At 55.2% G+C, this 25,900-nt stretch overlaps 12 protein-coding genes across 12 annotated transcripts; 6 read left to right on the top strand and 6 right to left on the bottom strand.

Moving 5' to 3' along the window:
- Nucleotides 1–83: 83 nt before the first annotated feature.
- F5144DRAFT_273518 (WD40-repeat-containing domain protein) lies at nt 84–1,809 on the top strand. Its single transcript, XM_066783644.1, has one exon. It carries the CDS (start codon nt 211–213, stop codon nt 1,702–1,704), a length of 1,494 nt encoding a protein of 497 aa, XP_066640875.1. The 5' UTR covers nt 84–210; the 3' UTR covers nt 1,705–1,809.
- A 1,390-nt stretch (nt 1,810–3,199) lies between these two features.
- On the bottom strand, nt 3,200–5,495 carry F5144DRAFT_575983 (arabinoxylan hydrolase). The gene has a single exon (XM_066789105.1). It carries the CDS (start codon nt 5,109–5,111, stop codon nt 3,441–3,443), a length of 1,671 nt encoding a protein of 556 aa, XP_066640876.1. The 5' UTR covers nt 5,112–5,495; the 3' UTR covers nt 3,200–3,440.
- A 479-nt stretch (nt 5,496–5,974) lies between these two features.
- Nucleotides 5,975–7,476, bottom strand: F5144DRAFT_593693 (kinase-like domain-containing protein; the record flags this gene model as incomplete). The annotated part of the gene is made up of 5 exons (XM_066790492.1): nt 5,975–6,171; nt 6,247–6,412; nt 6,472–6,776; nt 6,834–7,171; nt 7,232–7,476. The coding sequence occupies 5 exons, from the start codon at nt 7,474–7,476 to the stop codon at nt 5,975–5,977; spliced, it is 1,251 nt and encodes a 416-aa protein (XP_066640877.1).
- Nucleotides 7,477–11,051: 3,575 nt separating this feature from the next.
- On the top strand, nt 11,052–12,017 carry F5144DRAFT_575985 (kinase-like domain-containing protein). The gene has a single exon (XM_066789106.1). The coding sequence runs from the start codon at nt 11,087–11,089 to the stop codon at nt 11,861–11,863; it is 777 nt and encodes a 258-aa protein (XP_066640878.1). The 5' UTR covers nt 11,052–11,086; the 3' UTR covers nt 11,864–12,017.
- On the bottom strand, nt 12,006–13,391 carry F5144DRAFT_575986 (uncharacterized protein). The gene has a single exon (XM_066789107.1). The coding sequence runs from the start codon at nt 13,014–13,016 to the stop codon at nt 12,060–12,062; it is 957 nt and encodes a 318-aa protein (XP_066640879.1). The 5' UTR covers nt 13,017–13,391; the 3' UTR covers nt 12,006–12,059.
- A 550-nt stretch (nt 13,392–13,941) lies between these two features.
- Nucleotides 13,942–15,729, top strand: F5144DRAFT_575990 (uncharacterized protein). Its single transcript, XM_066789108.1, has 2 exons — nt 13,942–14,293; nt 14,428–15,729. The coding sequence occupies exons 1-2, from the start codon at nt 14,277–14,279 to the stop codon at nt 15,497–15,499; spliced, it is 1,089 nt and encodes a 362-aa protein (XP_066640880.1). The 5' UTR covers nt 13,942–14,276; the 3' UTR covers nt 15,500–15,729.
- Nucleotides 15,725–16,896, bottom strand: F5144DRAFT_273625 (uncharacterized protein). Its single transcript, XM_066783647.1, has 4 exons — nt 16,711–16,896; nt 16,517–16,650; nt 16,290–16,446; nt 15,725–16,201 (listed from the first exon to the last, which is right to left on the bottom strand). Exons 1-4 carry the CDS (start codon nt 16,780–16,782, stop codon nt 15,950–15,952), a joined length of 615 nt encoding a protein of 204 aa, XP_066640881.1. The 5' UTR covers nt 16,783–16,896; the 3' UTR covers nt 15,725–15,949.
- A 797-nt stretch (nt 16,897–17,693) lies between these two features.
- Nucleotides 17,694–19,760, bottom strand: F5144DRAFT_548934 (uncharacterized protein; the record flags this gene model as incomplete). Its single annotated transcript, XM_066787552.1, has 4 exons — nt 17,694–19,257; nt 19,325–19,426; nt 19,498–19,646; nt 19,719–19,760. 4 exons carry the CDS (start codon nt 19,758–19,760, stop codon nt 17,694–17,696), a joined length of 1,857 nt encoding a protein of 618 aa, XP_066640882.1.
- Nucleotides 19,761–20,912: 1,152 nt separating this feature from the next.
- F5144DRAFT_575995 (uncharacterized protein) lies at nt 20,913–21,540 on the top strand. The gene is made up of 2 exons (XM_066789109.1): nt 20,913–21,349; nt 21,449–21,540. Exons 1-2 carry the CDS (start codon nt 21,131–21,133, stop codon nt 21,500–21,502), a joined length of 273 nt encoding a protein of 90 aa, XP_066640883.1. The 5' UTR covers nt 20,913–21,130; the 3' UTR covers nt 21,503–21,540.
- Nucleotides 21,327–22,240, top strand: F5144DRAFT_575997 (uncharacterized protein). Its single transcript, XM_066789110.1, has one exon. The coding sequence runs from the start codon at nt 21,608–21,610 to the stop codon at nt 21,992–21,994; it is 387 nt and encodes a 128-aa protein (XP_066640884.1). The 5' UTR covers nt 21,327–21,607; the 3' UTR covers nt 21,995–22,240.
- A 73-nt stretch (nt 22,241–22,313) lies between these two features.
- Nucleotides 22,314–23,047, bottom strand: F5144DRAFT_621665 (uncharacterized protein; the record flags this gene model as incomplete). Its single annotated transcript, XM_066792073.1, has 2 exons — nt 22,314–22,612; nt 22,697–23,047. The coding sequence occupies 2 exons, from the start codon at nt 23,045–23,047 to the stop codon at nt 22,583–22,585; spliced, it is 381 nt and encodes a 126-aa protein (XP_066640885.1). The 3' UTR covers nt 22,314–22,582.
- Nucleotides 23,048–23,597: 550 nt separating this feature from the next.
- Nucleotides 23,598–25,474, top strand: F5144DRAFT_575999 (uncharacterized protein). The gene has a single exon (XM_066789111.1). The coding sequence runs from the start codon at nt 24,018–24,020 to the stop codon at nt 25,191–25,193; it is 1,176 nt and encodes a 391-aa protein (XP_066640886.1). The 5' UTR covers nt 23,598–24,017; the 3' UTR covers nt 25,194–25,474.
- The last annotated feature ends 426 nt before the right edge of the window (nt 25,475–25,900 follow it).

Genomic DNA, 25,900 nt, shown 5'->3' on the forward strand with positions numbered 1-25,900 from the left:
AGCCCAGGTCGATTGAGGCGTGGCAGATCAAGGGTTAGGGATGCGACTTTTTGCTGTGTGTGAGCGGTACGAGCGATAAGCCCCGCAGGTGAGGGGTGATAAGGCGACCCCACTGAAAAAGTCCAGAGTCCACAGATTTTGACTTGATTTTGCGACTGAATCGGCGAGAGAGCCAGAGGCGCAACATTGACTGGTCGAAAGGACAACACAATGGCAAAGCGCACTGCAGACGAAGAGAGCGCCGGCCCTCTCAAGGCCGGGGGGAGGCCGGACGCCATGGATGTCGACGACAAGCCCGCCGACATGGGCGAGTTCGAGGACGAGTTCGAGGACGAATTCGAGAGCGAGGACGAGATCATCGAGGCCGGCGTCGATGGTAGGCCGGATGCTGAGCGGGAAGCCGAGGAAGCAATGGACGTCGACCCTGCGGCACCCGGTACCTTCATTGTCGGCAGGACAAAACTCGAGCCCGGCCAGACTCTCTCTCCCGACCCGACGACATACCGCATGTTACATAACTTGAGCACCCCGTGGCCATGCCTCTCGTTTGACATCATACGCGATGGCCTAGGGGACAACCGCAGCGTGTACCCCGCGACCATGTACACCGTGTCCGGAACACAAGCCGACAGCGCAAAAGCCAGCGATAACTCCATCATGGTCATGAAGTTCAGCGGTCTCAGCAAGATGCAGGGCGCCGACGGTGACGAATCGAGCGATGACGAAGACGAAGACGAGGATGCCGACCCAATTCTCGAACACAAAAGCATTCCTCTCAACACCACGACGAACCGGATACGAGCGCACCACACGCCATCCCAAGACGCATCGAAACCCCCCACCACACTTACCGCGACGATGACCGAATCGACCAACGTGTTGATTCACGACATCACTCCCCACCTTGCCTCCTTCGATACCCCGGGTACCATCATCACCCCCCAACAAAACAAACCCATCAGCACGATCCGCGCCCACAAGTCGGAGGGATACGCCGTGGACTGGTCGCCTCTCCACCCCGCAGGCAAGCTCCTAACGGGCGACAACGACGGCCTGATCTACGCCACCACACGGACCGACGGCGGCGGTTTTGTCACCGACACGCGCCCCTTCCAGGGCCACACGTCCAGCGTGGAAGAGATCCAATGGAGCCCCTCGGAGGCGTCCGTGTTCGCGTCGGCGTCCAGCGACGGCACCATCCGCGTGTGGGACGTGCGCAGCAAGGCCCGCAAGCCCGCGCTCTCCATGCAGGTCAGCGACGTGGATGTGAATGTCATGTCGTGGTCGCGGCAGACGACGCATCTGCTGGCGTCGGGAGATGATGCGGGTGTGTGGGGCGTGTGGGATCTGCGGCAGTGGAAGCCGAGCGCGGGAGGGAATGCGGCGTCGGCGCTGCAGAGGCCGAGTCCGGTTGCGAGCTTCAATTTCCACCAGGAGCAGATCACCAGCATCGAGTGGCACCCGACGGATGACAGTATTGTGGCGGTGTCGGCAGGTGACAACACAGTTACGCTGTGGGATCTGGCGGTGGAGTTGGATGATGAGGAGAGCAAGGACACGGCGGGCGTCCAGGATGTGCCGCCGCAGCTGCTGTTTGTGCACTACCAGAACCAGGCTAAGGAGGTGCACTGGCACCCGCAAATACCGGGAATGCTGGTGGCGACGGGCGAGGAGTTTAGCGTGTTTAGGACGATCAGCGTGTAGGGTTGAAGGTGCAGAATAAAGTTGGGCCGCAATATGCCATTTGTGTGGGACCACCTCTAAGAGCAATGACAGGAGGGAGATATGGTGAATTTCATGGGGAAACGTACAAAACACTCATTACACTGTTATCCCTGGACATCCACATTCATTCTCTTTCACCCATTAACATTCCAAGTCACAAAACCAAATCACGAGCAATCTCGCCAACATCAAACAACCTTCCATTCACCCGCCTCCCCCTTTCCCACTCCAACAGCACCAACGATACGTCCATCCCAACCAACCAAGCATCCCCATACCCTGAACATCAACCCACATTCCAACCTTGACACGAATCCCCCCTCCCAATCATCGTACACCAACCCCGAACTCATCCCTTCCATACGTACAAGGAGTCTGGAATCAGCCAACCCTTCCCCATTAATCATACCCCGACATGAACATGCCCGTCCTTCCTTTACCCAGCCTCCAATACATGCTTATATCGTCCTTAAATCGTGAAACCGCGGCGGAACCGGGAACCGGAACGGGAATAAAGCGAAGCGAAGCCAATCGTAGTGGTGTCCAGACCTTGAAGGTATCCAGAGATGGAAGGGAACTATGAGAAGTTCGTTTAAGTCGCCGTGTCGAGCTTGCTGGGGGTGGATCGGACAAGCAGGTGAACTAGATGTACCCTTTTTACGGCTAGATGCCGGTTAGTGCGACAGGGGCGTGGGTGAGGGACGACGGGATGGGTTGTGGAGCGGTGCTGAACCCGGGTTCGAAGAGGGGAGGAGGGGGGTGGTGGTGGTGGCGGCGGCGTGTGCATCGTGCAGGGAGGGGGCCAGTGTTACGACGATGGGTGGTTGATGGTGTGTTTACGGTTCAGGGATGGACAACGGCGAGGGATCGAACGGAGTGTAGGTGGTGCGCCATGGCGACGGGAATCATTCACTTCGAAGCAGGCCTGCGCGGCTTACCGTTTGCACGTCACTGCACCCTGCTTGTCAGCCAGGTTAGCGACCACGCTGAAACTTACCGGAGGACATGGTGTCGCTCGCGGTCCGGATCAGGTCGTTGCTTCGCTTGACGCCCTGGGTGGATAAGTCAGTTGCTGCTCGCCATCCTTAGCTTGTTGTTTCCGAAGCTGCGGGTCGAATGTTAATCGGGGGCCATGCTGTGGAACTGCTGGATGTGTCCCGTCGTGTCAACGTCCGTTCTTTGAAGTATCCCTGGGGGTCGTAAGGGGCGACGGGCAAAAACGAACAGTTCTGAGGTGAAGCCATGAATCCTCAAAACATCCACTATAAAGAAGGGAAGGGATTGGTAATTGTCAACTTCATTCTCCTAAGATGCCGATGACCATCCACCAATATATACCCCAACCTGGCTATCCTGTGTGTCACGACGTGGCGATCCAGGAGTCGACCCCTCTTCGTCTCGTCATCATGTGGTCAGTCGTGGGGAGGTGGCACCACCCTAACCGCGTCAAGTGATCTCGCCCCACGAATCACATCGCTAGTACGAAACACTGCTCAGGAACAACCAAACCACTCTTATCCCGCTACCATTTGGTGGTTGACTTTGTATTAGACCCCCTTTGGTACAGTGTATCTTGGCAGATCGGCACATACCCATCGCAACACCTCTGCTTGATTCGAGATCAGCACCATGATCAACCACTAGCAACACTTCGATTTGGGCTCTGGAAAGTCCGAGAAACTGTAACTTTTATTCTCCTACATGACATTGCTCCCCTAGATGGCTTGCATCTGGAAGCTCTTGACCGTAACTTCGCCCCCAACAGCCTTGGTAGCAAAGTTGAAGACGCCGAACCTGTATCCCGTGAAATAGTTCCACGCGTTGCTCATCTTGAAACCAGACCCAAGCTTGACGAAAGTCTTTCCCCCATCCAAGCTGTAGGAAAATGCCGTGGTCCTCTCCGTGCTGGTTCCAAACGCAGGCGTGATGTCGGCCTCGATCCTGAACCAAACATCCGACGTGTTGCTGACAGTCGGGCCCGTCGCTGCCGTCTTGCCCTTCGACGCGGTTGACCAAGAACCCTCAGTCAACCGCAGGTCGTCGACAAGCACAATGCGCGCCTCATTGCCCTGCTTCCACACACCAATGTACCCAGCCCGGTCCCGGAACAGCACCGCGCCGGCCCTGTCCCCGTCCTGCATCTTGCTCACGTCCAACCTAAACGTGCCGCTCGACTTGGGGCCAGCAATGCGCCGCGTCAGCGTGTTCCTCGCGCCAAACAAATCATCCGTCACGGTCGCCGTCTTCAGCACCAGCCCGCTGTCCCCAAGCGAAAACTTGCCCGTATCCGGGTTATGGTTCCACTCCCAATGATGGCTCAGCTTCCCACCCTTGAACTCATCCAACCCAGCACTCCCCGGCACCGTCTTGCTGGTCTGCACCGGAATAGGGTAGCTAGTCCCCCAGTTGCCCTGAGAATCCGTCACCAGCTCCGGCCAGCCATCACTCGTCCACTTCAGCGGCGCCACCACGGGGATCCGCCCACCAGGATACGCATCCATAAACGCGACATAATACCACGTCCCATCCGGCGCCTCCACCATGCCACCCTGATGCGAGAACCCGGCATTCGCCAACGGTCCCTTAATCCGCGACACCAGCGTGCGCTGGGTGTAGGGCCCAAAGGGCCCCGACGTCGACTTCAGCACGTACTCGGCGTCGGCGGGGCGGGTGACGAGGATGTAGTAGGCGCCCTTGGCCTTGTACATGCGGGCGCCCTCGGTGGTGGTGCCGCTGGGCGGGGTGTAGGCGCGCTGCGTGCGCACCTGGCTGAGCCCGTCGGCGGAGAGCTGCGCGACTTCGATGTTGGGGTTGCCGTAGGCCACGTACATGGTGTCGTCGTCGTCGATCAGCAGCCCGCTGTCGTAGTAGCAGGTGTTGATGGGCGGGTGGGACTCCCAGTTCCATTTGGAGGCGTCGACCTCGCCGTCGTTGGCGCCGGCGTTGGTGCCCGAGCTGGTCCAGATGTAGGTCTTGCCGAAGCCGATGCAGCCGTACCAGTAGAACTTGTCGTTGGATTTGCGGTAGCGGAGCGTGGAGGCCCAGATGCCCTTGACGTAGGCGCCGGGGGTGCCGCTGGTGAGGTTGTATTGGTTGCCGAAGTTGAGGGTGGGGACGGAGTGCGTGACGGGGGTCCAGTTCACGAGGTCGTAGGACTTGAGGACCGGGGCGCCGGGGGAGTAGGCGAAGGTGGAGGAAGAGTAGTAGAACACCGATCCGACGCGGAAGACGTCCAGGTCGGGGTAGTCCTCCCAGAGCACGGGGTTGTTGAATGTCGTGGCACGGGACTGGAGAGTCGTGTCCACGGCAGCAGCTGACACGCTGCCGGTGAAGAGTGCGAGGAACGGGAGAAGGCGGTTTAGGCCCCCCATCTTGGCTGCGACCATGCTGATGTCTCTGTTGATCCTAGACCAGGATAAAGTTGTTGTTGATGCTAGACTTGTCCGCAGGTCCCCGGATTGATCCCAGAACCGTCGTCGCCGTGATAAACCAGGAACCCTAACTAGCCAAGGGATACCTGACTTATATATCTGGCCTGGGTAGCAATACCAGCGGCCTGGTTGGTGCCGCTAAACCTCCGCTCTGTTATCCATAGCCGACGCGGTAATCCCTGCATTGTCGCCATTGGCGCAATATTTGCGTAGAATGGAAGAAAGTAGTCGCAGATCCCAGTGGTGATGTTGCATTTTAACCAGGCGGGTCAAGCGCACCAATGGTAGGCCAAAACCTTCGCCGCGGTTGAATTCGTCTTGACCCTCGGAACGAGGCTCTCCAACTTTGTTTTGGTGATCTCTCGTGATTCGCGCGCAAGGCATGGCCAAGTCATATTTACCTCCCAAACGGAGTTTCTAGCGGAACCTTAGCTTGGGCATGCCCGTCATGACCACAGGCATTTTCGCTCCAACCAGAGGTGGTGGCAATGATGGCATTGCGAATAACCTTTTCTGGGATATGATTGCAATCTGCAGACCCCATTTTCGACGGACTCAAAGTGAGCTCATCGCGTTTTCTAGAGTTGTGCAGATGAAAGTAAGGATCCCGTCAGGATTAGGAGATGCTTCAGAGGAGAAAAGCTGCCCAGTGGGCAAGCAAAATAACAAAAGATGCCGTTGAGTCTGAAGGTACATCTAGTTCTGGCACGAAGCAATTCTTAGGGACTGGGGAGACGGTGGTACACTTTCTCATAGTCCTACAGAGATAGGTAGCTTCGTAATCCTCCACAAATAACCCTCATCGCGCTCGCGCAAGTTCACACGCAGCCCAATCCATTCTTTATGATCCATGGATCCTTCGCAAGCTCCTTCGCCGTCTTGCGATCTTCCGGTGCCCACTGCAACATCTTGTTCATGAGCTGTAAAAACAGCTGTTTTTCCGCGCCCTCCAATGATGTCTCCAGATGCTCCAGTGTCTTGGGGGGCAAGAGTTCAGTGTCTGCAGTCCATTCGCCTTCGAATATTTCGATGAGGTTAGCAAAGCGAACTAGACCAGGATTCTTTACGCCCCAAGTTAGGGGTCACTCACCTGATTCCGAAAAGAACTTGTCCTTAAGGTCACCGCGGTTAATGAATTCGGGCGGTGGTGGTCCCAGCAGGGAAATCATCTCAGCAAGGTGAGCCCTTCCTCGATAGGCACTATCCTTGGGGTCGATGCCATCGAATAGATTGCGGCCTTCGAATATATCCCATATCTAGTTTGGCGTTAGCAAGGGCAGTCTGACAACCTGATAGGGAGGGTCGCCATTCTTACCAAGCACCCGACGTTCCAAATGTCGATCTTGTGGCCCCACGGAACTTTAAGAACAACTTCGGGGGCCCGATATTGGCGTGGTTGGGCGTAACTGTCATGTAGTTTGTCTGCAAAAACAGCAGACCCGAAGTCACATAATATTGGCCACCCCATGGCGCTAGTGTCGACATCCACCATGCGAGTAATATGAATCACCCGTCCGTTGACTTCCTTTCGTGGGCTAGGGTGGTCTAGCTCGGCTTGTTCGAACCTCATCAAAGCCGACTCGTCGCTACATTCAAACATGATGTTGTCTAGTCTGACATCTGGATGATATCTTCATGTCAGCAGTGGTGCTGGCGTGGGGGTGGGAATATACTTGCCCGCGTGGATGATGCCACATCCGTTATGGAGGTAGTCCAGAGCCAAGAAAAGACGATGCAAAACCACTGCGAGCATCAACTTGGGGAGTCTCCCCACGGCGGGATTCCGGGCGAGGAATGTCAGAAGAGTCTCGAAAAGAGGGGGGTGGACGAGGCACTGGTGTTCGCCATCCGGACCTTCTAACTGAAACGTATCGAGCAACTGCCGTACAGAGCCTCGACCAGGGTGAGATGGCGGCCCTTCGCTGATACGCTGATAAACACTGCGTTCATGGTTCACGTAGGAACCCATGAAGCTTGAACGGGCAAACACCTTCACAGCAACGTGGCAATGCTCACTGTAAGGTGGTCAGCAGCAACTCGGGTACAATCAGGACGAAATATGCCAAAGTCCATACTGGAGATCTCTCGCCAGCCAAGCCGTGGATGTCGAACCATAACCTAATTTAGCAACGATCTGGTATCGGGAAGCGAAGACTTCGCCGAGGCGGACAGGGTAAAAGGTTTCCGGGCGGTAATCAGGGAGTGTCTCTTCATCAATTATAACGCTGCTGGGGATCAAGTCGTAGCGAAGATTCGAGAATGACCGAGGAGCTAATGGAGCCCGACGGCATAAGCCCGTGGCCCAGCGAAGTGAGGCCATGGCTTGTCGGTGTTGAACAAGGCTTGCGAATGTTGACAGTAGTAAAGGAAATCGATAGCAATGATTGAAAGAAATAGGAAAGTTAAGAACAGGGAGGGAAATGGGGAAAAGTCAGGGCACGTTTTGGAGTTGGGACGGCGGTGCTGTGTCTAAGATCAATAATAAACAAAACAGTGTTCATCTAGGCTAGCTGACACAAGTAATCACACAGGATTACATGCTGCATTACACGTACAGGAACAACATGATTTGAAGCAGGGAGCTCCACACACACGCGGGCCATAAAAGATTTTACTACGGGTGTTTCATATGGCCACCTCCTTTGGTGCTGGCATCACAACTTCACAAGTGGTACCTGATCGATATTGTTATTAAATATGTAATGATATAGCCAAGAATACAATTCTAGACACTTATTTTTGACTTCAATGGCATTAAAGACTGAATTGCATCATGAACAGCCCCGTGATAAGCCAGCTGCGCACCGCCAAAACCTACATGAGATTCAACGTGTCCTCACAGGCTATACATATAACTGCATAGCCACGACGCGATGGTTTTCAGTTGCGTTACATTCTGGGTCAGACGTTGAGTGTACTGCCAATATCAGGTGCACTATTATCAGGTTGGTGGTTTGAGGCCGTGTCAGGGGGGCGAGCACAAGGGGAAGGTTGGGAAGATCTTCGTCCACCTCACCCACTACAATATACCCCTTTGAACGACAGCATGCATATCCTTTGAACTCTATCTTCTTAGACTGCATGCTTCAAAGTATTCTATGTCACCGCCGCCAGCTTTGTATTTGCTTTGACTACACTTTGTATACATAATTCAGCTTTGGACTGCCTGCTCCCAGCCAATTTCTGTCTCTGCCATGATCCCTCTCCGCCAAACACTACTTGCTTTTACTGCCCCTAGACATATTCGATGGCCTTGTGGAGATTCTTCAGTTCAGCCCGTCAATCGGTGAAATGGACTGGCTATCCGCTGGAGAAACTTGCTCCGCCCTGGCCTGACGCATCTAAGATTTATGCTGCTCGTGGGGCTGTCTCTGTAAGTTGATCTAGGATACAGTTTCATCATTACTATCCTACGTTTCCAAAGCCTCGTAAGCGATTGGGGCCTCTCTTATACATTTGCTGACAACACATACAGAAGGTCGGCCCAATCAAGGAGATCGAGATCTTGTATGGCCCACCCCCCTCTCAGCCCGGGAGATTGCAGAGGAACTCAATATTTCACAGGTATCGAAGCAATGCGAGCAGTCCTGTGCACCTGTCAGAGTTCAATCCGGACGACAAGGAACCTATCCTTCGTGTTCGCATTACACCAGTGAACGGTCCTCCCGCGGTTCACCATATCTACAGGGACGGCAGGGGGACCATATCAATGAACGATAAGAAGGAGTAAGAGGCAAATTCGTCGTTCGAGGAATCCGAGGCGGAGGGTGTGGTGCGGCAGCGGCGGGTATGTTGTAGTTGTTCGAGGATCATGATCTCTTGGCGCGAGCTGAGGAAGACGGTGATGAGAGGTCATTTTCTAGGGGTTCGTGGGGCGGAGTTGTTCCTCGGAGGATTCATGGTTGGAAAGCGGCCTTTTGGTGATGGTATGGTTGGAAATGAAGAAGCTGGTGTTGGATAATCGGCAGGCCCAGCGCACTCCAGTGAGGCTAGTGGGGATTGGGGTATGGAAGCTCGAGCGAAACAGACAGTCACTGCGAGTAACCACTGGACGACGTAAGAATCAGGCAGTCGGGGAGTCATGTTCATATATGGGAAGCTAGACTCATGATGGTACATGAGGCAGCATGGTTTATTCTATCCCAATGTAATGCAAATATCAACGGCCAGTACTATCCAAGACAGCCAGTTGAAAGAAGTGAAGCCATGGGTTGTTGATATTGAGTGAGACTGGGGACATGGATTAGTACCGTGTCGAGAGCGGCGGAAGGTCAAGTCGAGATCAGTGAACTTCGGAAATCACATGAAATGTCAGCAGCCAAACGCAGCCTCGACATATTGCCCTATACATGTGAAGCATTCACTCGGCAACTTTGTAATATTTGATCCCAAGATAGGTAGGTGCCTTAGGGGGCAAGAAACTCGGGCCCCCGGCGGTTCACACAAATGTGACGAACCTACTCCAGGATCCTATCCTGTTAGGGTTCAGCTTCGTTGAAGGTAATCTCTCGAGGATGCTTAGGTTCGGTGCAGCCAAAGGGTGCACGACAATAGACTTGTCTCAACAGTAGGCTTGTGAGCTTGTAGCGAACTGTAGTTGTGATTGCTAACTGGAGAACTCCCAGAGCTCTCCAGAACGAGTGACTATATACTATCTAGTATCACTATCCCGCTGGTGATAATCCCTCCTTGTCATCGACAACTGGTGATAGTCACCCAGTGTCACCGACAGTCAGTGATAATCCTCCATTATCACTGACAGCCCGTGATAACCATTTCCATTGGTTCTTAAGCGATTGGCTGTTAGCGTCCTGCGCGTTCGGCTGCGACCGCCCCGGGCCGCTCCCTGGGTCATTCCGTGACAACAAAGCGGGTTGATCTGGACCGTACTCTTCTGTGGTCTTACTAGGTAGGTAAAAAGAAAAAGAAAAAAAAAGACAGAAAGAAAAGGACCGGAGAAGAAAAAGCAAAGAAGGAGAATAGTAATATAACAGTTAGAACGGTTCAGCGGGCTTTTAGGTGCCTTCAAGTTTCGTTTTATTCTTCAGAGGCGAGGTTTGATCGCCATCTAATCTGTAAACTTGGAGTCCGTTATGTCCAAGAGGTGGGTGTAACTGTCTGTATAAGGTATTGGATATACTTGATCTTTGAGGTTGGTTCATCCTGTTGAACAAAACGCGTGGGTAAATGCGGCTTTCAGTAACGGTACGGCGGGTCCACGAAATTGGGGGTCACTGGGCCCACAATAAGCGCCCAATATAGGATTTTCAGGGAGGTACAGATACCCTCCTCCTTACACACTTGAATCAATTAGACAATTCAATCACACACTTCTAGTTGTCAGGAACAGTAACCTCTTTTACAATACATTTGACCCCCTGTTCACAAGTACCTTGTCATGAATGACCATAAGGGCGGCCAGGGAGGCTGCAGTCGGAGGCGCGGGACGCGCCGACAACCAATCGCTTAAGGAGCCAATCATGGCAGTGTCACGATTATCACTGGTGATGAAGGTGATAATCACCAAGTTCACTGGTGATCGGGGTGATAACCCGGACGTTATCACCAATATCACCAGTGACAGGAGTGATAACAGTATGTATATAGTCACTCGTTCTGGAGAGCTCTGGGAGTTCTCCAGTTAGCAATCACAACTACAGTTCGCTACAAGCTCACAAGCCTACTGTTGAGACAAGTCTATTGTTGTGCACCCTTTGGCTGCACCGAACCTAAGCATCCTCGAGAGATTACCTTCAACGAAGCTGAACCCTAACAGGATAGGATCCTGAAGTAGGTTCGTCACATACCTGTACATGGCTGTTTGGACTTTCCAACACATCCAGCCAGGAAATGTGGGTCTCATCCCCGGAAACTTTCCAGGTTCCAATGCGGTCTGTGCATTTCCCTCCTGATTCTTCTTGACACTGACAATGGCATTGACATTGACAATGTCAGACATTCCCCTAATACCCGCCAGCCTTACTGGGATTCCGTGGACCTGTGGATTATCAGGAGCCATCTTTTTTGTTTCCGACCGAGCCGTCATCAAACGGCCGTTCTCCGACGATGAGTCCTCCAAGGAACAGCTCCGCGTGGAGCGTCGCATTTACGCGCGCTTGGGAAATCATCCCCGCATAACAGCCTTCCTCGGGTCACAGCAAGACACCATCATTCTCGAACGACTCCATCACACCCTTCGCCATCGCCTCCTTGAAATGCGTAAATTACAACAACGGCCGACGATGCAGCAAGTGACAATGTGGGCCTTGCAAACGGCAGAAGGACTTGACCATATCCACTCGCATGGCGTCAAACAAGTCGACATCGGCACTTACAACGTCTTACTTGACCGTAAGGAGAACGCGAAGGTTTCCGACTTTGCCGGCTCTTCTCTCGACGGCTCTGCTCCCACAGTCGCGCCGAGTGTTCATTCTGCGCACCCGAGCCTGTCCACCATGGAGCCCACCGTGCAATCGGAGCTTTTTGCCCTGGGATCCTTGCTTTACGAGGTCGAAACCACTCACCGACCCTTTGATGACAAGACTGAAGAGGATGTAGAGGCTTTGTTTGGGTCAAATCAATATCCGACCACAAGTGAATTGGTCCTGGTGGAAGTAATACGGAAATGCTGGGCCATGACCTACTCCAGCGCTAGCGAGGTGGTTGCTGACATTAAGGTGATTCAAGAACACGTCGATGGTAATTGATACGTGAGAAGCCAGCCTCATGATGGTACATGAGCCAGCATGGTTTATTCTATCCCAATTGAATGCATACATCAGCTGCCAGCACTATCCAAGAGAGCCTGCTCAACCGCCCCGAGTCCCCCCAACCCATCCTCAACTATCCCCGCGATGTTCTATCCCTCTCCATACCTAGGTAACCACAATGAAACACCGCTACTTAGGCCCAGTGAGGCTTGCCGTCGGCACCCATGTAGTACTTCCTTCCGCTGGCGGGATCAACCATGTACTGGACAGCCTGGAGAGGCTGCCTCGTAGAAACCTTGGCCGACGCCGCCGGGGCCTGGGCGGGGGTCTTGGACGACGAAACCTTGGACGAAGGCGTCGTCTTGGACGAGGAAATCTTTCCCGAGGGCTGAGCTGGGGCCTGGGCGCGGGCAGCCTTCCACCGGGGCATCGGGCCATAGACCTGGACGTTGCGCTTCTTTTGCTTGTCGTCGAGGATGAAGGGGTGGTGGGTCGACGGGTCCTTCTGAACCTGGCAGGGGATGCGCTGGCCCTTGTGGAGGAAGTAGGTTTGTCTCTGCGAGTTCACGAACACCAGTAGGATGGCGTGGGGGTTGGTGGTGCGGCCCTTCAGGGTCGTCGTCTTCAGCTGGGTGCCCTGTGCGTCGCAGGCGCAGTACTCGTCGTTCTCGTCCATGTAGTAGTATCCACCGTAGTCGTCCTTGAGGACCTTCTTCTCCCAGGCGGGGCCGTTATCGTTGCCACCGCCACCGCCACCGCCGCCGCCGCCGGAACCACCGCCGTTGTTGTCGGTGGGATCCCTTTGGGGGTTCTCACTAGCAGGCGCGCGCGCCCTGATGAATTGCCGCTGGTACTCCCGGAGGACCCCAGGAAGGTTGGGCGCCGTGGTACCCCAGTCGATGATGGTACCCTCCAGGGCTACCTCCTGGCGCCGGACCCTGGTGAGGATGCAAGTCCAGTAGTGACCCTGGGCGAACCGGAGCCCGATATGAAAGGTGGTCGATGAGGCCGATCGGCCTTCGCCGTGCGCGGCCTGCCAGGTGGTCTGGCCCCATGCGCTCGCACTGAGCTGGTCTGGGTTGGCATTCTCCAGGTAGACTATCATGTCCTGCCGGGTACGCTTGTCCAGCGGGTACGTGGAAAACGACATGATGGCGGATTGGCTGGGGTTCCCAGTTCAAAGAAGCAAGAGGGGGATGGTCTGGGTAGGCTGGGGTTGTGTAGAAAGGTGCAGTGGAAATAGAGAGGGTGTTGTGTAAGATCTCGGCCGGCGAGAGATGGTAGAGTAGAAGGTTGTAGTAGTGCTGGATGAGTTGGTTGTGTTGTGATGAGTTAGAAGGTCTGTTGATGGCGAGGCATCGTCCATTGCTTTATACTCCTGATCATGTCAAGGTCTCTCCTTCGCCTCGTAAACCACTGCATTGTCGCTGGATGAATATCCAATCTACGAGTTCAGTACGAGGAACCCCTGAGCCGGCCCCGGGGCCTTCGATCTACGCCTCCATGATCTTTCTTGGACGCCAGAAAGGAGACAAACAGGGTCTGAAACCTGTCTCGGTTTAGTGGCCATAGACTTTGCTTATTCTTACGAGCAGGACCAAATAGTAGAGGACAGTATACCCAGCTAGCATGTCACAAGGTGCCGCTAGACCTTCGTATATTTTCAGCCTCCCGGCCATCTTTCGCGGTCTGGGGTCCGTTTTTGCAAGCCCACCTAGGTTGTTAGAGTGTGAAATTGTGAATGTGACAGGGCGACTAAGAAAGTACGAGCACGCAAGCATGTAAGGATGTGGCAAGGCCAAATTTCAAACTGGTAGGGCTGAGAGGCTCACCAGCTGTGCCAGTGAACTTGGAGTCGAAACTTGTAACCGCGCTGGCTGTTCGGGGTCCAGTCCAGGGGCCTCATAGTGTGAGTGTCTCAGGGGGCTGGCCGATCGGGGACAGGGGGAGAGGCGCTTCAACCAATGGCCGCCACCCTGGTGACTTGTGGCGGCGAATTACAAAGCATGTCGAGTCTTGCGCCGTCAAAATAAAGACAGCCGCTGAGTGGGTTGTCCCAAAATAGCCTCGCATAACTGTGCCACTTCACTTCTCACCCATTGTGGGTTCTGAGGCTCTTCGACGTCGCAACCGGCACCCGCCGCGGGTACAGTCATCTTCCCAGTGTGGAAAGGGTATGAGTGGCACAGCTCATGATTCCTCATCTGTGATAAGACGACGACACCGTGATCACGTAATTCGCGTAAGTTCAAACCTTCTGCGACCACCATCACGGCATCACCCTCACTCATCTTCTCGACGGGAATGAAACGGTTGCTAAGGACGCACGTTGGAGAGCTCAATTCCAGGCCACATTGCTGCTCTGGTTTTAAGTATATTATATCTCATACCGCCCCGGCGTGTCATCGCCATGGACGATTTGGAAATGTCAGTACACGCAACCGTCCTTGGCTCCGGTGTTCCAAGCATCCTCACTCTCATTTGAGATTGGACCTTTCTCGTGCCGATTCCATTTTTTTGACGTTTCCGTTGCATCAACCATCACTCACCATTATGTCCAGACCCGGCGGCACCGCACCCAGGCCCGGCAGCACCGCGCGGCCTAACCCAGGGCCATACAGCACGCCGCTGCAGCTCCATGTTCTGAAGAGTTTTTGCAGTCTACCGACCAACCGACCTGCCACGGTAACCAAGCTCGCCGTTTACTCCGTCACCATGTCCCCAGTCATGGACGTCACGGTGCGGACCGAAACTGGTGCCGAGCTGAGGGCAGTCCTTAAAGTCTACGACCGCCGGCTCGGCAAAGACCTCCGACAATGCCTTGGAAAACACGTACCTCACACGGCAACAGTTGAAGCTGCTTTTCAATCCTTTGTGAAGGCGAAGAAGATGACGCCATTTCTCCGCGAGCTGGCGAGGAGGTCGCAGCAAGACCCCAACCCCCCACAGCCCTGGCACTTCCTTGATGACGCTGGGCCTGACTGCCAGGCCGAGTACGAAGCGGCACTCTGGGCAAAGTGTGAGGAATACTTCAACGCAGAAACCGAAGCCTACGACCGTCTGAAGCACCTACAAGGCGAATCCATCCCGCAAATGCTGGCCCATGTGCGCGTCATGGTCCCAGTCCCCAACCTTCCGTCCGAGATGGCCAAATACTTCGAACTGAAGGGCGTCCTCGTCGAACGCATTTCTGGATATAACCTTGCAGACCTGCCCATCTCGCCGTTGGCACCGAGTGACCCCAAAAAGTGGCCCACCATTGTACAATCGGCCGTCAACCTAGCCCATACTCTCGACGCGACCGGCGTCCTCATGGGGGACTGCGCGCCGCGCAACGTGATTGTGGACAAACGCACACAGAAGCCCTTCTTCATCGACTTTGCCCAGGCCGACTTCAAGGACGCGCTCCTCCGGGAATGGCACGATCCACGAGACAAGAACTTTCACCCTGAATACGAGTACTGGAAGGCCGTCGCGACAAGGAACAACCCGGGGGCCATCGGGTCGGAGATGAAATGCAAGTTGAAGAGGGCTAAGAACATGGAGCTGCAGGGTATCGTCTACCCAGATTACGAGAGTATCCTCGCGGAGATTCTGCGGCCGAAGAAAGCCAAGAGCAAAAGGCCGGGCTGATACCTCCCCTCGCGCCCACAGGCTTGGGCGCAAGCCCAAGGGCAACGCGTTCGGTACCTGCGTATGGACCTCATAGGCGGACGCCGCGCTTCTACATTATTTGTTGTGTCTAGTTAACAAGGGCGCAACGTGCCCGCTTCTCTCTTTTGTCAATGTAGGGCACGGTATCAATCACGGCTCAGGAGATTCAGGATCAAAGTATTTGCAGGCGAGCTACTTTCCTGTCAGTTAGTCGTATTTACTACCGTACTCCTCTATATACAAAGCCCAGTCCTTCCATCACTAGGTACTCATGCGGACGGACAACACCCGCCACGCCCTTACATCCGCCCATGAATCCCCCCGTTGCGTTAACTAGGTAGGTACCGAGGTAGGTAGGTACCTTGGCAACACCTTCCCACCCGTGTTGAAGACGCGCCCAAACCAGTCCCCCAAACCATCGCCCAAAACTCAGCACGAGTTCAACATGCTCGTCAGCGCCGACTTCTCGGCCGACGTGATGCTCAGGCCGTACGAGTACTTGACGTTGACCCAGCTCTTGGAGTAGGTGCAGTAGAAGGAGCTGAGGGGCGGCTTCCAGCTGTCGGGCGACTTGTCGCTCTTGGCCTGGTTGACGTTGTCCGTCACGGCCCACAGCTGCGGGATGTCGATGTCGTTGGCGAACTGCGTGCGCTTGGCCGTCGACCAGCTGTTGGCGCCGGACTGTTGGGCAGGGTAAGGGGGTTAGTGTCATTGTTGTTGGGTATGGAGGGGTGGAATCGGGGTTGGGGTTGGAAGGGGGCGGGCTTACGATCCAGGCGTTCTTGAGAGGGACCATGTGGTCGATGTCCACGTCGGAGGCGGCCGTCCAGGTGGCGCCGTCGTAGGGGGAGAACCAGGTGCCGGAGGTGGCGGCGCAGGCGGAGTCGGTGACGACGTTGCTGCCGTCACGCTTGAGGACGTACTCGCTGTGTGATATGTTAGTTTCGGAATCGACGGAGCATCTGTGGCCAGCAGGGAGAAAGAGAGAGCTCATACCGGGTGTTGCAGGCGCCGCTAGCTGTCTGCCAGTGCGGGAACTTCTCGCGGCTGTAGGCGCCGTCGTCATACGAGGCCTTGACGGTGAGGCCGGCCAGCTGGCTCTTGGCCGTCGAAGCCGAAGGGATTCCGGGCTATCATCATGAATGAGCTATCATGCCAGCATGGGGGACGTGTTATTCGCCATGGCTTACTGGAGCCGGAGCTGGCATGGGAATGGCGGAGACCGCCACGGCCAGAAGGGAACCAAGAATGTACGACTTCATCTTGTCTGTTGTGGATTGCCAAAGAGCTTGTGCCTGGACTACGGAGTCAGTTACTGCTTCCCCAGGAGCAGGAGGTGGTCATAAATAGTTATCTGTTAGAGCCCAGACGGCGGCATCCTCCGACAGGCGGTAACAACCAGCCCGCAACCCCGATAAGACTACCATAAATGGAAGGCGGCGAGGCGCTTGTCTCAGCGCCGATCTTCCAATCTCAGCTTCCCATCCAGCATGCACAACCGTCAAACTCCGAACTGCCCACCCCCACTCAAGGTGTCCGGCGCCTCCAAGTGCCGCCCTCAGCCAATGCCGGCGCGATGCTACCGATGCTCGGTGAGCCTCTTAGAACCCAAACCTCCCAATGTCCAGTGGATGTGCGAGACACGACCACGTCGGAGAAAGATTGTGGGGGATTCAGGGGCATGAAACCCCCTGAATCCGACACGTGCGGGTCGCAACCCCGCAAGCCAATGGACAACACTATTCCCAACCTTCCTGATCGGGCTCTTTCGAGCGGGAGCGGCCGCGGGCCGTCCAATCACCCCGCGATTCGCAACAACGTTTGCCGTCCATCATTTCCACATGGCGTTGTCTCCGCCGCTTGGGGCTGGCACAACCCACTGGCTAAAGCGCGCTTGCCAAAAAGCGATACCGAACTGTAAATAGGTAGTACAAAAAGTAGTAGCACTTGTGCATGCTACTATCTTGATGCCCGAGGAGATAACAAATGCTTGGCCGATGCGCCAGGGGGTATCTCAAGTTGTGTATTGCCTGGCGTCTGCAAGGGCTGAGCCTTAGATTACAAACTCTCAGATGCAAGGAGAAAAGCAACGATAGCTGAATAAGAACGCACAAATAAAGGGGCAGTAAAGTCGACCCCATCATCAGGCAGGTAGTCTAAATCGAATAAACTACTACCGGGCAGCGCCAACCTCCTCCCTGGTCAACTTCCCATCATCCGCGCCAACTTGCTCTGTGGCGGTCGACACGGTATCTGCGGCTTCTGCTGAGCCCACCGAAGTCGTGGTCTCTGCGGCCGTCGTCTCCGTGGCCGGTGCTTTGGAAAATGGATTAATTCTCGTCGGCATCGACATGCTCGGCATGGCCGGCATACTCGGTACACTAGGCATGGCAGGCATGCTAGGTAGGTTGACGGCAGGCATCGACACCTTGGGCATCTCGACGGTGGGCAGCTTCGACGGCAGGTAAGTCCGCAGACTGGTCCCCGTCTGCTGAGCCACGCCAAACAGATGGCGGAGGTAGGCCCGTTTCTGGTCGGCTTTCCCATCCCCTGCAGCATCGCCAGTATCCCCCGAGAGCTGTTCGTCAATCTCGTCGGGCAGCGGCACAAGTGAGGCTGCGGCGGCGATGTCGATTGGCGACTCGTCTGGGACCTCGTCATCGACGGCCATCTCGACATCCTCTTCGGCGTCCGTCTTGGCCTTTCCTTCAATCTCGGCTTCAACCTCTGCAACCTCGCCGGTATCAGCGGCCTTCGCAATGGCCTCCGTCTCTTCCGGCTCAGCCGGCGGTGGCTCCTGGAACTTGGGGTCGTCGTACAACTCCGTCTCGTCGTTAAACCAGTCGACCACCAACTTGGCCGCATCACTCGTCATCCTCTCATACTCGCCATTATCCCCCCTCCGAAACAACCCCACATGCGCCGCAATCTCATCCTTGGCCCCCTCCACCACATGCCTCCTAAACAACCTCCCCTCCGCCTCCCCCCTCCCCGGCACCGCACAAAACGTCCTCTCCGGCACGAAATACCCCCCACTCCAATACCCATTCTCCCCCAACGACGCGTACACATCACACACGCCCACCCCCCTCAACCCGGCCAACCGCTCCAACCTCCTCCCCAATTCATTCTGCTTCAACAACGCCCCCACGAACGTAAAATGATCCGCCAACCACGCAAAACTCTGGCCCACATTCCCCCGATTCACGTACGCCAGCCCCTGCCCCACCGCCCCCACCGACTGCTGATAGCCCTGCACGACGTCGGCGCGGGTCAGCGCGCGCACGCTGCGCACCCCTTCGAGGATCTGCCGGCGGTGCGCGAAGGCGGCCACGCCGCCGGCCGCGATCACGCCGACCGTGCCGGTGCGCAGGGCGATGAGCTGCCAGGCTTTCCAGGCGGGGCTGGTGGTGGAGGTGCGGGTGGTGGTGGTGGATTTGGCGATGCGGTTGGTGGCGGTGCGGAGGGCGCGTTTGGAGGCCAGCCGGGAGAGCGCGGCCGGGGTGGCGGCGGAGAGGGCGGTCATGATGTTGAAGACGTTGCTGACTTTTTGGTAGTTGGAGAAGGCGCCGTAGACGAACATGGAGCGGGCGAGGCCGTTGAGCGGGGTGTCGAAGGCGAGGATGCCTTGGATGAGGGGGAATATGGGTATGGGTGTGGGTGTCGCGCCGGAGGGTGGGGGGTTTTGGCGGTGCTCGTCGAGGATCCGGAAGAGGCAGTCGGTGGCGACGAAACCGCTGTTGGAGAGTTAGTGCTCATAAGGTCGGTGTTGGGGTGGTGATGGGTGGGAAAGGCAGGGCTTACCCCATGGAATGCGCGACTAGGACGACGCCAACTTTCCGGTCGTTTGGTGGCCAGGGGTTGTCAAGGTGTGCTTTGCGCAAGTTCATCACTTGCTCTTTCAGCCTGTCTAGGGTGTTAGAATTCGGCATCGCGCCGGTAAGTTCATCTCATGGTTTCGAGAGAGTCACACTTACCATTCTAGAAAGGCCGCGGTGCTTTGGGCCAGCTCTCCGCGGGTTTCATATTTTGGGTAGACGGCAGTGGCCACCTCATGGTCCGGCAAGTTGTTGGCGACGGTATCTTTGAGATGGGTTGGGAAGTCGCCGAAGGTGAAATCGCTCCCCTGTATAAACGATAACACAAAACAATCAGCAAACCGTGAAGTCAACAACACAACCACGCAAGCGCGACTTACCTTGAATCCATGGATAAATGCGAGTAGCAGTATTCTTTTCATTTTCACGATGCGCAGGCGTGAGCGTGTATTTTATTTTGTGTTGTGTTGCATGCCCAAGGCAATCTCGAGTTCTCAGCTGAGCGCTGAAAGATCCCCCCCACTGCAGTGGCGCTCAATCGACGGTCGCAACTTAAAAGCTTGAAACTTGAAACGAAAAGGTTGTTGCCCAAAACGTCATCGCAAACGTCATGGCCAGCAACCATCAATTCAGTCTCGGCCAATCAACGGCTATAGCGGGCGAAGACTGGAAAGCTTGTTCAATGAGTTGTTCCCTGAAACATTCGAGACCATACCAGGCCAAAGGGGTCTTATTGCTATTGCCGAAATGATGCTGGCTCGGGGGGAAACAATTTGCCCAGATTGAGATTTCGAGCGAACAACCATAAGTAGTGACCCTAACCCTGATGATTTCCCAGGCGTTCTAATCAAGGGGCGTGGGCGGCATCGTCAGAACACTCTTCAACGGGACTAACGAGATAGTAACAAGCTATACTATAACGCTTGGGATTCAGGAGGAGCAAGATCCATATATAGCAAACCTAACAATTATCTGGATAGGTAGGCTTGGTTCCTCTGGGCGAAATAAAATTCATCCACTCATCCACTCTCCTGTAGGTGGCTTCCTCCTTTCCTCATGTCATCCATCATCGAGATAGATCACCACCTTCATTTCCACATCGTTGTTGCTCCCTGCGGTGCACCTTCAACAGATGCTTGGCGCGAATGGAATGGGTCTGCCTCTCCTGACCCGTGCGGAGAGCGTCGACGCCGAGACACCAGAGGGACTTCTTCCTGACATCATTCATTGGTCCAGGACGACAGTTTCCATGTCCGCCGCCGGGCTGGACGGCTTGTTGGTCAAGGCGGGCGGAAAATGAAACCATGGTGACGAAGTGGTCCAATCAAGACGAGAACCGGTGTGGCGAGGACAAGAAATGATGAGCGGCAAGACTGCGCTGTTGGTGACACGAAGTTCGCAAGTGCAGGAAGCTGAGTTCGCTTGGACGATGGCATAGGTAGTGGAAGCGTGAAAGGCGCCACGCCGGCCAGGCTGCCAGGCCACCCTAGGCGCCAACCAGAGACGCCGTTGGTCCTGTTGGGTGTCGGCGTGCATTGAGCAGGCATTCGGCGCCTATTAGTCTGTACCTTTTGATCCTGGGGCGGGGGAACGCAACTCAAGGAATCATTGATTTAAAGAGTTTGCTTTCGGCCATTGTCAAGCACCAAACTCTTTTGCTTCCACACTCTCTCCCAGTTCCAAGTTCCACTCTGCATACCTCGGTACCACCCAGGCACCGCATTATCCTTGCTCCTTTAGTCCTCGATTATCTGGCTACCTACCTACCTAGGTACCTACTGTTGAGAGAATAATGGATGCGACTAAATTCCTGGACCTCAGCATTCACTCCCCGGCTTGTGTGCGAAACACGCGTCATTGCAGCAACAACGCCCTTGTCGGGTCTGACAAGCTGAAGTACGACAGCTCCTGTCAGAAGTCGGATAGCATTGGCCGTAGAAGCGCGCACAATTGCAAGAACCGGGGCGGCTCGTCGTACCTCTGTGTTCAGTGCGGGGTAGCTCACTGCTACGTAAGTCTCCGCATATAAGTCCCCATTGCTGCCTGCCACCAGGCTCCCTCTATAAGGTCCTCCATACCAAAACCTATATCCACTGACGGCGACGACTAGCCAATTACTGCTGCCGCCAGGGCGCACTTCGAGAACGGCGAGTGTTTTCTTTGAGCTCGTTTCGACCCTGCGACCAGTTGCGCCGCTTGCGTCCTGTCGTCCCCTTTCGCTATTTCGAATCTCCCGAGTCCCCAACCTCGCCAACCCACATCCTTCATCATGAGCTCCCACATCGTGTCAGAAGGCACTCCCCTCCCGCCCACCATCCTGCAACAAATCGCCACCGCCGGCCCCCTCGACGAGATCTCGAACATACCCGATGCCGTGCGATCCCACATCTTCTGGCACGGCAAGCGCCACGAGGTCACCGGCAAGCTTCGAACGTCGATGCTATTCTGCGTTTACCAGAGCACAAGGCACGGTCCACAGAACGGGTTCCGCCTTTGCCTTGTTCATCGAGGGTACTACATTGCGTCCGAGGCCAAGGTTGAAGGGGACCCGGAGGATGATATTGATCGACTGGAGGCGTTCATCCCCGAGGGAAACATGGAGGTGGTTGTTCTGGGAGCTGCCGATGACCAAACTGATGGTGAGGACTCGGACTAAGGAGGAGGGAGGAGAGGAGGGGGGCAGAATATCTCTATAGGGTCACTAGTCGCACTATTTTCCGTAGGTTTACACGCGTTGAAATTCAGATATCCAAAGCACGGCTGCCACCAGCGTGAGTTGTGCACAAAAAAGAATGCCAGGAACAGAGTTATCCCAGCCGGCGTATTCTCTCTTCCAAAAGCCTGTACATGCTCCTTCCCCGGCTTATGTCCTTACTTTTTTCTGTCCCTTTCTCTGCGGGTGATCGTCGGTTAGTGAAACATAGGTACCTAAGCCGGCTTGGAGTCTAGTCTTTAAGAGTATTCAACGGCCACACGGGTGATGTTGGTCGTGTTGAGGACGGTCAGAGTTTCCAAATCGAAAGGCTTGTATCAGCACATCCTGAGATAAGAATTCCATTTCGTCTCCCACTTTCAACCACAACCACCTCGGACGTTTCACATCACCTTAAGCGAGGACCGAAAAGACAACCTTAAAAGTTATGAGAACTGTTGTCACTGCCTAGACCAACTAACTAACTAGTATATCCTTTCAGATACTTATTCCTTCAACTCTAAACAAAAGCAATCAACGCCCTCAGCCGTCCTACAGCACGACAAACAGCGAGCCCTTGTTCTGCCGTTGTCCACCGAAAGCCCCCGATACTCAGCGGCGGCGGCGGATGGGTTTGCACTCCCTGCAGGAGTGATGTCCGCACACCTCATAGCCGCCGCCGCCGGACGACGACGACCCGGAGGAATAGTCGACCACGTCGCTGTGCACACAGGCCCTGGTGGTGCCGCTGTTCTGGCCGCCGCATTTGTGGCACGTCCAGCCGTTGGTCCGGAGGATGTAGTCTCGGTAGCACGTGGTGGAGCGGCAGACTTGGGTGTTGTCGTTAGTGATGTGGGTCGAACGGCCACCGCCGTCGGTGTGCCGGCAATGTCGGGCTGCGTTTCCGGTTCGGCGGGCTCGGGCCCGTGCTGCGCTGCATCTCGTTGGGTCGGAGGGGCTCCAGGTCTCTCTGTAGACGTGTCCGCACCGTCCGATGCGTTGGAACTTGCGGCACATGGTTGCGGTTGGGGGGGTGGTAATGTTCGTTGCGCGGAAGAAGTGGGCGAAGCGGCGTCGGTTGTAGAGCTGGGTCTTGGATATGGATGTTCAACGTGTCGTAGGGTGGTAGGTACCTCGAATAGCGCGCAAGTTAAGATGACCAGTCTGGTTGAGTTAATGAGCTGCAGAGCAGAGCCGAGAGACAGCGCTGATCCTCTGCTCTTATATTCTCACAGGCCCGGTTGATGAAGTGCTGTGCTACGGCCTCGGCCGGCGGCAGCATTGCATCAACCTCGACTGTTCCCAGCCAAGCTGCTGGCTAGCCAAGACACCGGCAGCGTGCATTCTCACGGCCAAGGCCTCTCATAACATGGTTCACCGCGGCGAGGCAATTTGTTGGCACCAGAATGGGCCTTCTCAATGGTCCTGATGTCTCGACAAGACGCGGACGGAGGTGGCGGGCAAGTTTGATATATCATGCGGCCCCCACAGCGGTTTCGTTGAGTCGAATATGTCTCAACTGGGCCAGCACTGCGGGTGTTATTGTTACCTTGTTGCCCCTTGGGGCCCTTGGCTGTGAGCCTCAGAGTCTGTGTGACGGTGTTACGCCAATGAGTCGGCTCGCCTCATTTTAAAATTAGAATTCGGGGGCCGTCTTGTTCTTGGTTCTGTCGGCTAGCACGGCAAGCGGGTTTGGCCCCTTGAGCTCTGTCGGTCGTTCTGGTTTGGGGGCTGTTAAGCGCTTGACTCTTGAGCCACGATGCCCCAATGCCAAGGTCACTTCAAAGCTCAGCCTTTGAGTGGACTTCTGCGGCCGCTGATTACAATTTTAACAAGCAACTGACTCCTTAACGCTGCACAAAGGTCCAAACCCCTCTCTACGATTTTTTAGCCGCAGATCGCGCACCCCTTGTGTCAATCTCTCGCCGACACTCGCTGACACTCGCCGTCACGAACGCTATTAGCATCCGCTATTATTGGCACATACATGTACCCATCCATGATGGCATCTACTCCGTCTGCCAAACCACGCCGCATCCTGGCAAAGGCCATGAGCGATCGTCTCGGCCACGATGGTCCCGACGACTGCGTCACATCCATCCGCTGCAATGGCAGGGAGTTCCACGTCGAAATGTCGCCCTTCTACATTTGCAATTCGCCTGCTATCGAATCTCGATATCGCAAGTTCATCGCCGCTGTAAGAGACGAGTGTGAATTCGACACAGATGAAGACGAGCATCCGGAAGACGTGATAGACGCCTTTCATGTTTGGCTCATCAATGCTTTCGAGCCTGTCTTCTTGCAAGTTGCCCCCGATATCCCGCCGTCTTTCGACCCCGCAAAGATTGCAACGGGGGAGGCTCGCCCACTTCTTTCCGAATACTTTTTCCCAGAAGAGTACCGCTGTCGGCTTGAGGTAGAAAACGATAAGCCGTTCCCTATCTTCATGAGAGACGAGGAGAGCCGCTGGGTTCCGCCCTTAAACGACATCGAGCCTGAGCTTGCCCAACAGCTTGGGCAGTACGTCAAGTTCTTCCGTCCCCTTGAAATCGAAGTCTCGTTTGAGAAGCCCGACTCCGCCCTATCCGAGACACCGACACGGGTTTTGGTCGAGCTCGACGATTCGGGCCACAAGACGCTTTGCTTCTTGAAGACCTTCACGCCAGGCGACTATCTAAGGCTTGAAAGAGAGCTCGACGCCCATCTGCGGATCCTCAAGTCTTCCTTGACGCATAACGACATACGCATTGCTCGTCTTCGCGGGGTGGTAGCGGTAGAAGAGAATAGCCAAATCCTGGGCCTGCTACTCACGCACATTGACCGTCGTCGCGAAAATGACGGGCTCTTGTTCGAGGACCACCTGCTCCACACGCCCATCCCCCTGCGACAGCGTTGGGCGAGACAGATTCAAGAGACGGTCGCGCAAATCCATAGCGCGGGCCTTGTTTGGGGCGATGCCAAAGCGGAGAATGTCATGATTGACAAGAACAATGATGCTTGGCTGATTGACTTTGGCGGCGGTTATACTGAGGGATGGGTCGATGAGGACAAGGCTGGCACCCTCGAAGGGGATTTACAGGGGGTGGCCAAGATCGTCGAGCATCTCTCCAACGAAGATTATGAGCCGTACCCTGACTCTGATGATTGGGAGGAGGATGTATAAGACGGGATGCTACTCGCTAGTACTAGCGACATGGATCTGTATTCGTATATCGGCAGGTCCTGTCCTAATCAATATTTGCCAGAAGCTGTCGAGTCATAGGTCTTTATATTAGTAGCACCTGATACAGTTGATACAGTTGATACATCTAGAGATCCCTAACTCAAATAAAGAAAATCGGGCAGGCGGCTCTCTCTGCCACGTCTGTGATGCGTCGTGCCCCCCAGGGCTGACAACGCAGCAGTACTGCCAAGAAAAAACCGATTCGTTCTGTCCAAGGGCGCCGAGAAAGTCGACCTAAACTTGCCCGCTGTCATGGTCTTGCTTTCGTGGCCTCCCAAGACGGGTATCATCCTAAGCACTTGGTGACTACAAATTCGACGATTCAGCGGGGCGGGCGACGGACGTGTAGCTGCGGCATCGGTGTGACCCCTTCGCACCTAAAGTTCAGCGACATCGCCGACTTCATTCAGTCCACTATTCCCTGGGCCGTTGCCTGCAACCAATGTCATGGGAAACGACGAGAGGCAGCACGTCACTATCTGTCTCACTCCCTTCGTCTTTAATGATATCTTGTTCACTCGCCCTGGTACCCTCATCCGTCCCCTCAGCTTTGTGGTTTTCCTCGCCCCCAATCCCCCTGACCCGCCCCTGAGCGGCTCTGAGTGCCCACTGTGCCTCCCGACCACTTTCCCAAGATTACCTTATTG

The sequence above is a fragment of the Chaetomium tenue genome (genome assembly GCF_020726465.1).
Source record: "Chaetomium tenue strain MPI-SDFR-AT-0079 chromosome Unknown F5144scaffold_5, whole genome shotgun sequence".
Lineage (NCBI taxonomy): Eukaryota > Fungi > Ascomycota > Sordariomycetes > Sordariales > Chaetomiaceae > Chaetomium > Chaetomium tenue.

Excerpts from the sequence above, each read along its gene's own strand:
- F5144DRAFT_575997 (XM_066789110.1), top strand. The coding sequence starts at position 21,608 with ATGAGCTCCCACATCGTGTCAGAAGGCACTCCCCTCCCGCCCACCATC.
- F5144DRAFT_273625 (XM_066783647.1), bottom strand. The coding sequence starts at position 16,782 with ATGAAGTCGTACATTCTTGGTTCCCTTCTGGCCGTGGCGGTCTCCGCC. Across the intron at positions 16,651-16,710 it reads CCATGCCAGCTCCGGCTCCA|CCCGGAATCCCTTCGGCTTC; the intron begins GTAAGCCATGGC and ends TCATGATGATAG. Across the intron at positions 16,202-16,289 it reads CTCTCAAGAACGCCTGGATC|TCCGGCGCCAACAGCTGGTC; the intron begins GTAAGCCCGCCC and ends CCTGCCCAACAG.
- F5144DRAFT_575983 (XM_066789105.1), bottom strand. The coding sequence starts at position 5,111 with ATGGTCGCAGCCAAGATGGGGGGCCTAAACCGCCTTCTCCCGTTCCTC.
- F5144DRAFT_273518 (XM_066783644.1), top strand. The coding sequence starts at position 211 with ATGGCAAAGCGCACTGCAGACGAAGAGAGCGCCGGCCCTCTCAAGGCC.
- F5144DRAFT_575986 (XM_066789107.1), bottom strand. The coding sequence starts at position 13,016 with ATGTCGTTTTCCACGTACCCGCTGGACAAGCGTACCCGGCAGGACATG.
- F5144DRAFT_575995 (XM_066789109.1), top strand. The coding sequence starts at position 21,131 with ATGGATGCGACTAAATTCCTGGACCTCAGCATTCACTCCCCGGCTTGT. Across the intron at positions 21,350-21,448 it reads GCGGGGTAGCTCACTGCTAC|CCAATTACTGCTGCCGCCAG; the intron begins GTAAGTCTCCGC and ends GGCGACGACTAG.
- F5144DRAFT_575999 (XM_066789111.1), top strand. The coding sequence starts at position 24,018 with ATGTACCCATCCATGATGGCATCTACTCCGTCTGCCAAACCACGCCGC.
- F5144DRAFT_575985 (XM_066789106.1), top strand. The coding sequence starts at position 11,087 with ATGGCATTGACATTGACAATGTCAGACATTCCCCTAATACCCGCCAGC.